Source organism: Colletes latitarsis, chromosome 14, assembly GCF_051014445.1.
Source record: "Colletes latitarsis isolate SP2378_abdomen chromosome 14, iyColLati1, whole genome shotgun sequence".
Classification (NCBI taxonomy): domain Eukaryota; kingdom Metazoa; phylum Arthropoda; class Insecta; order Hymenoptera; family Colletidae; genus Colletes; species Colletes latitarsis.
In genome coordinates this window covers 25,244,330-25,252,582 of record NC_135147.1, presented here as the reverse complement: position 1 = coordinate 25,252,582, position 8,253 = coordinate 25,244,330, and the positions used below count along the sequence as shown (strand labels likewise).

General features: G+C 37.8%; 1 protein-coding gene across 1 annotated transcript; it reads right to left on the bottom strand.

Annotated features, from left to right (window-relative positions):
- Window positions 1-252: 252 nt before the first annotated feature.
- Window positions 253-8,204, bottom strand: Dnapol-alpha73 (DNA polymerase alpha subunit B). The gene is made up of 7 exons (XM_076782586.1): window positions 8,126-8,204; window positions 7,519-7,735; window positions 7,365-7,413; window positions 2,510-2,610; window positions 1,003-1,797; window positions 705-920; window positions 253-641 (listed from the first exon to the last, which is right to left on the bottom strand). The coding sequence occupies exons 1-7, from the start codon at window positions 8,202-8,204 to the stop codon at window positions 323-325; spliced, it is 1,776 nt and encodes a 591-aa protein (XP_076638701.1). The 3' UTR covers window positions 253-322.
- Between the last annotated feature and the right edge of the window lie 49 nt (window positions 8,205-8,253).

Below are 8,253 nucleotides of genomic sequence, written 5' to 3'. Positions count from 1 at the left end.
CAACTCAGGATGCCTATATTAATTACGTACATAAATACGTACATTAAGAAAATGCTAACACGCAGTCATTATCTAAAAATTTATCAGAAAAACCAAAACCTTTAATAACCAACGCGAAACGATTGTAAGAAATACTTCCAGACTACTAGACCACAAAACAGGACAAAATTTCTTTTTAATAATACCGTACTAAAATTCAAAAGCCAATCGAACGATAAAGTAAAACACGCGCAAAATTTTAATTACTTTTTATACTTGTATTTAAAACAGAAGAACAGGGGAAAATGTAAAACACAAAGGGAAATACATTAATAAATCAAATTTAAACTTTCACAATTTCGCAGGATACATTTTTAGGCTCCCATTTCCCGTTACTGGTTGGTCGTATGCACAATTTGGCATAGATATGTTTTTGCAATCGTTCTGGATTCACAACCACAGTCTCGTTAATCGCATTGCAATAGTATCTAACATCGGAAGGTAAGATCATTATATGCGGTTGTTGTTCGAAGCAAGCATACTTCATCCAAAGCATCGTATCGAAATTTAGATTCTCAAAAGGTGGATACAAAGGATAGAATGTAGCTTGTGACAACACGTGATCGGCTAAACGACCAATTCTGTCCATACCAAACGTTTTCCTAAAAAATTGTTCGTTACATTCAAATTCTCATCGTATCGCCTACATATGCAATTGGACTTACGATACTTCTTGCTGTCCTAGGTGCCTAAGAATATCGACGGACGTTACTCCGATTTGCAAACCCTCCACATTTATTATACAAGGATCCGGCATCGAATACAAATTCGAAGTGTTCAATTTAATTTTGTTCGTATATATGGCATACTCGGGCGTCGGAAAAACGGCATCGTGATGCGCATCCCGATTCGAAGATACTAATACAATGCGCGTAGATCCTCTAAATTACAGAGAACTACCATGAAAAAAACCTGCGGCATAATCGATGCCGCTAACGTAACATTTAATAACAAGTTATATACCCTTGTACGTATCGCAAGATCCTCGACAAGATTTTATCAAAAAACTCTTGAAAGGTATCTTTCAATGTGCATTTCTTAATTTCTGGATGCGTGTATTCTACGAAGGGGCCAACTAAAATCAATACATTCGGTTGTTCTTTCGCGACGTTCTCCATAAGATCCCACAACGGCTGGTAATTCAAATTGTCGGACGTTGTGAACGGACCAACCGCGACGTACACCCTCAAATCTTTCGATAATTTTGGCGCGTCAGCCAACAATGCATAGCCTTTTACAAAGATCTCGTTCACCAACAGAACGCTTCCCGTTGGATTGATACCTTCCACAGCAATGATTTGCCCCGGGAAAATCGAATACTGCCTGAGTCCGCTGAAATCCAGTCGGATAATAGGCCCATTGTTGTCACCCTTGCATCTTTTGCAACCTTCCAACATAACCACCTTACTACTGGTCGATTTATCGATCCTGACGGACACTCTACCCCATGTTCTGAACGCTACTTGGCTCACGGAGACCACGTTTTTCACGTAACGTACGTTGGAATTGGCGGGTCCCATTTCGTTCCAAATGTGGCACAGTCGGTTACCAAAACTTTCACAATTACTGGTAAGAGCTGCCCCTTCTTTGGACAACATTTCGTACATATACACCACATCTTTGGGCACATGAGAACTGTCGGCCTTACCGATCGATACGTGATATTCATCCTGCTCCTTCCAAGTCTGTATATCTGGGCCAAAACGTAAGAGAACTTTCCCTCTAACGTTCGTGCTTAGGCCACGATTAGGCACATTTCTGTAACAACAATTCTAATATACCAATCGCAATACTGAATTTAATCTGAATGTATCAGACCATATCCTCGCTTCTTTTCCTTCAAACTATAGGTAACCCTCCTATAACACGATAAGAAAATTGCGAAAACCTTCGTACAACGTTAAATTAAAATAATATTTTTTGTTTTGTGTTATACACACATTTATATATTTCATAAAAATTGAATTGCTTATGTAGAATTGAAAAAAAATATTTGTTTTTAATAAGTTTTCGGAACTCCCCTTTTTATACTGGCTCTGGGTCTCGTGTAACACGGTTTCACACAACACGACATTTTCTAGGAGCCTATCTACCGTGTTATAGGAGAGTTACCTGAACTTATAAACTGTATAGCCCCGTTGATCCTTTATTTTAGCTGTTTTAATTTAGTCTGTAAACTATCCTAACACAGTAGAACCACGATACTTGCACGCGAGCACCATTGCACGCGTTGCGCTTAACACGCAGAAGCGAAGTTCTAGAGCAACAAGTGAAATTGGAAGTGTCTCCCGTTTGAAATAGAAACGGATCGTTGGTAAGAGACCGACAACTATTACACGAGAGCTGAAACAGAGGCTATAAAGTAGCGAAGATATATTATGTATCCTATAATTCAACCTTGCCCTTTTGCAATTATCAAGGTTCCACTATCCATTCCGAGAAAAGCGAACAAAGAAAACAATCTGCTTACGCTTTTGGAGTATAGGTTGGTGGCGAAAATGCATGGTCCACGGCTCGTATTTTATTATCGTTTCCTGTTTCTGTATCCGGACTTCTTACTCGTTTAATTTGCTTGGAAAAAGAAAAGAAAAAAGAACACAAAATAAATGATACCAATACATATATTAAACGCGTTATAAACGAAATATAGGGCAAATTAAAAGTATTTTATAATAATTGTATATACAATGTTCCGAGAGAAAAACAGACAACCGTAGACGAGTATGTATCTAGTCACGAGATCAAATAAAACGTGCACCACATTCATACTCGTCTATGGAATCATCTGTTTCGTGTTGTACTCGGTTCAAAGAAATAAATAACTTTGCAATACATAAAAACTAAGGAGACCGTAACTTTCGTTCGAGATTCCTTCGTGACCGCCGAACGAAACTGCGATGTTTAATCCCAAACGTGCTTAATGAGTGTGGATCTAGTCACAATTCGATCATCTGTGCACTAGACCTTCACTCATTTGGCAAATTTAGAGAACTCTCTCCCAGTTTTCTTCTACTCTCCTGTTTACGAACCACCGCCACGATTTAAAAACAAAAGTTTTCGAATAAACGCAGAAAAGATTTCAAATTAATAACGCCTACAATTCAGAAATACAAATAGTTGGCTCGCATTCAGAAGTTCAACGCAACGAGATGGGTTAACTGTTGTTAACCTGACCGTTCTTCCCGCTCGCGTTATTACGCATTATTTCAATCGAGTTCGAGCTATTTCTTGTAGTTTGCGTTCGATACTATCGCATTAAATTAAAAACCCGCCTTTACTTCGACGATATTCAACGGGTTTCCTCGTACATTACAAATTCCATCGAGAACCGTTTACGTCCTGCCTTACTGTTGATGTTTACTATTTTTTTTTCAGATCTTCTTAGAAGCGGTTTACTGAAAAAATATATTCTTAATCGCACTCGCTGAAGCGTACCGTTGTACAAGTTACACTGTAAAATTGATTAAACGTTAAGAGAAGACGCGAACGTTGGGGAATAATTCATTCGAACGATACTTGCTGTACCAGATCATGTAAAACTTTGGGTCGATCACCGACCGCTAGCTATGTTCCCTTTCCCCCCCTCTTTCCCGACAAGCAACACACCAAGCCGAGGAGACTATTTCTCCTTCTATCCCTCTCTCCGCGAACTAGCCGCCCCTGGCAATCTTTCGCCCCACTGTTCACAAAGATACCGTGGGAAATAACGCGAAGCTTTTACCAGATACAGTTGTAACCAGCCACGGAAATAATCCGTTGGGATTCAAATCGTTTTGCTTTTTTAACGGGAGTATCGATTTTTTTCTTTTCTCTTTATTTTTCGAACGTACGCTTCGAAAGAACAACGAGGATCGAGAAATTAAAGCAAAAAGAAAGAGGAAGGACACGGGACTGTCGGTTGTTGGTCAATTATGCTTAATTGGTAGATGTGAACAGCTCCCTAAGGAACCAATCTTTCCGACCGAGTGCTGCTCGAGAAAGCTACGGTTAGCTTAAGCCTAGGACAATAACTGTTATCGGATGTAATTTTAAAAAAACTATGACCAAGACGGACCTCGTGTGTACAGAGTTATCATTCGATCGTTCGTTTCAAACAGCATTAAGACGATAATGCGCAGATGTACCTGATTCGCAAGATGCCTCTCCGAAGCAATTGCAAAAATTGTTTCTATTTACACCGAAACTTATGCAACTATATTTGCTAATAAAATAAACTTCAATGCGAACGAAATACAGGGTTATATCAACGATAGCGTGCCGCGGCTTTAAAAGAATCGTATCACGTATAAACGCTGGCGTACGTACGCGCGCACGAACCACAGCTAAATATTTGCGCCTGTATTGATACACGCGAGTGTACAAAGAAAATATCACCAGCGCGAAATTATACGCAGCGCGGAGAAATAGAGTTAATATCGGATTGAATAGTTTATCGTCTAGTACCTTAAACTTATTCGGTAGCTGAGGTGATCGGCTTTGCACAAAAGACTTTCGAGAAAATATCAAAAGTGACGAGCGACACCGAAAGAAGCATGCAACATAGCCGAAGCAACAGGTTGTAACGACGCGACGCTTAGCTCAACGAAACGGTCGACGACATTCACGCACGCGCGCGCGCGCGCGTTACATTCACACACATAAATACGAAATCTTTCTCCCTCCTTTACACGAGCGCGGGCGCACACACACGCACGATACTATTTATTACTAAACACGATACGCATGCAAGCGTGTGTACGAAAGGTACAAGGTTATCCGCAAATTTGCGAAATAAGCAACACGATTGTAAGAAAAGATTAAAAGGAACGAAACTTTACCCGAAACGAAGTACATCCCGATCTAACCGAGCTCGCTTTGACACGATTTCACACACAAACGTACGACTACGTTTCGTCATACCGATTCGACAGAATGAAAAAAAAAGGCGAAAGGAATCGAAACGCAAACAATAGCGGCAACGGTAACAGCCAGTAGCAATAGCAACAGGTCGCTGTGACGCGAGGCGCTATACGATTGGCGGAATGACTTTCCAGTATGAAATTCACTCAAACCGAATTCCATGATGGCCGACGCTCCGGTCAACCGTTTTAACGTGTAATGCACTACATCGTACACTTCCTCCCGTTGTAATATACCGCTGTCTACGAAACCATTCGCTATGGCCACAACAATAAAATATCACAATTTCAAGCAGACGCGAACAAAACGCAAAATCCACAATAAACCGGCAAAACCACTGTACGGTACACTCTGAATCCGCGTGACGCGCTGACAGACAGTCGGTGGCGTCGTCGATTCGACGCCATAGAGATGTACGCTCGCACCCGGCATTTTTACAAATATACAAACGGATAATTCGTTACACAAAATGGAATATGTAATTCGCGAACGGTTGCCCGATAATTGCGAGACAACTTGAAAACCGTACGCAAGTACGTGAAATGAACAACGCTTCGTTTAGAAAACTGTGAGAGCACGCGCGCGAGCGCATCAGGATGATAATGGAGTCTGGGTCCTTGAAAACTGAAATCGTACCCTTTGAAGAAATCTGGTCAGCTCTCTTAGATGGAAGGAGAACCCCTCCCTTCGCGATTCTGAGGAGGCACGCTGTCCTTTTTCCACCAATAGGAATAGATCCGACTATCCCCCTCCACGGAACAGTGTCCTTTGTGGGAGATGGAAGAAACTGGGGAGGGGATAATGGCGGCAATCTACCTGGACGATTTTTGTGGCGGGAATTACGGTGCCTCGGCGAGATCGTACAACAACGCTTCGCTTCGGGATAAGAAACCACCTGCCGAGGAATCGCGTCGAAAATTTCACCCGTACCGTAAACATTCAACGACGATAGTAACGCTTGGCAATATACAGCATAATATTTCGCTTCCTGATACACACTACGTATCTAACAATAACGTGATGTTGCAATTCGGTCGGAATTTATCATGTTTACGATACAAAAATACACTTCCTGCGGAAAAGAAAGGTTAACAAATGAGAAAAGTAACGGTGGCGGGAATCACGATAGAATTAATTTAAATGAACAGGAAAAGTATTTTATAGATAAATATGTATAACAAAATCACTCTACTTCAAAACTGGATAAATTATTTTTAAGAATTATAAACTTCCATGAAAAAATTAAATAAAACGATTAAATCGTTCTGTTGATGGGACAGCAAAATGGCGACAAAAATATTCTTTCTAGTCTTCGCACGATTTTGTTATACGGAAACCTGAATGTTCTACGAAGAATTAGATCCACAGGTAGAAATCTTACGTCACTGCTACTATAGACCATAGATCGACCATAAAGAATGTAAGACAGTGTTGCCAAAGCGACGTAAATCATTGCAATGCCAAGGTTGAGGTTCCACATAAAACGTATCCTTGTCCCAGCGACATAGTAGTTTTGGCATCTGTTCTCGAAAAACTAGTACAATTTGCAACATTTTCTGTTGCGCCCAAATTATTAAAAAATGCCAGTCCAATTTTCCAAAGAATTCTTTACTAAAGCCGTGTGTAAAAGATGCAGATATCTAAATCTTAGAAGCACGTGCACGTTCGTAGAAACTACGTATTCTTGTAATTATAAATTTGAGAAAGTCTACAACATGTGTTTGATGTAAAAATTAAAGCACGTCATATTTTGAGCAATAATTTTCTTAGGATGAATGATAATTCAGTAAATTTACGATATGAAACGTAAAAAAAATATTTTAATTAATATGAAACGGTCACAATTCCATGGAACTTCTAACACGCAATGAAGTAAATATGTTAATTTATAAAATAAAAACAATTCCATGAAAAAATGTTACCATAGATAATTATTTTAGATGTACTACTCGTAAAGAACGAGCAGTTTCATAAATCTGGCAACAATGCCGGAAGGCCATTACAGGGGTGGAGACCTTTCCCTCTAGAAAAAGAGCATAAGGGGAACGAGCAGCTTTTGAAATCATCAAAATAGTCCGTTCGAATTTCGACAATGTATAATCGTAGACGAAAAATACGAAGTTTTAATGCAAATTCAATTCGAGAAACATATACACGAAAATACTTGTAAAATGTATTTACATATAATTATTGCTTAAAATAACTAAATTATCTTTCAATTTTTACTTGCAATGAATTATGTATTACATATTTACACATGAAATTTTTGTTGGCAAAGCATATTTAAGGAATAGAAACATTTGACAAACACAAATATAAATGTATCAAAGAAAATATGGTTTTGTTATTAAATATAATTAACATAATTTAATGTATGATAGTGTAGAAGATAAAAAAAATAATATATAAATGAAATAAAAACTTACCTGTGAAGAAGATGATTGTTCAATGCTGTATATGTCCAAAACATTGTTGCTATTACAATGATATGCAAAAAAAAAATGTAAGGATAATATTTGAAAATAATAACAAGTAAAATGTTTCTGAACTAAATTTTGATTTCTATATATCAAAGGATACGTGGTTTCTTGGAGTGTCTGTACATCAATTTCTATATTGGATACTGAATGTGAAATTGTTTCAATATCATGTTTGTTTTTTTTTAATTCTTCTTTTTCCAGTTTATTAAGATCTTCTAATGTTGGACTAATGTTTAGAGAATGTGACACAGTATGTGAAACCCATAATTCCACAAATGTTTCCGTGTCAATGTTATAAGCATGACAAAGCTGAAGACCTAATTAAAAATATTTTTACTATAAATTAACTGAATGCAAAAAAATAATATTACCAATTTTTATATGTATTAAGAATGAGAGTACAAATAGGAAAAAGCTATATTGAATTAGAAATATGTGAATAAGATGTAAATACAACATGTGATATTCAAATAATCAACATAATATAACGACGACTTTTTTAAGACATGGTTATAATACATACAACAGTACAAAAAGTATAATTAAGAAACATACTGTATAAGTATCAAATCATTGAAATACCTTTTGACTTTACCTGTCGACTTTTAATCTACAATAACAATCGATAAACTTATTCACGTAAGAAGTCAAACTGCCAATATTTTAACATAATGAATAATTAATTTAATAAGTAATACGTAACTCACATCGATCAACAACAGATTTATCGGGAACATCACTACCTAAATCACAGAGACACGAAATTAACGACTCTTCCGTCACCATTTTGCTTAGTAAACTACGTTCTTCACGTTTTTCCCGCCAATTTGGCGAA

Bases quoted from the DNA above. Each gene is read 5' to 3' on its own strand.
- Dnapol-alpha73 (XM_076782586.1), bottom strand. From the start codon at position 8,204: ATGGTGACGGAAGAGTCGTTAATTTCGTGTCTCTGTGATTTAGGTAGT. The intron at 7,414-7,518 runs GTATCCTTTGAT...TCATTGTAATAG, and splicing joins CAGACACTCCAAGAAACCAC to CAACAATGTTTTGGACATAT. The intron at 921-1,002 runs GTATATAACTTG...TCTGTAATTTAG, and splicing joins ATCTTGCGATACGTACAAGG to AGGATCTACGCGCATTGTAT.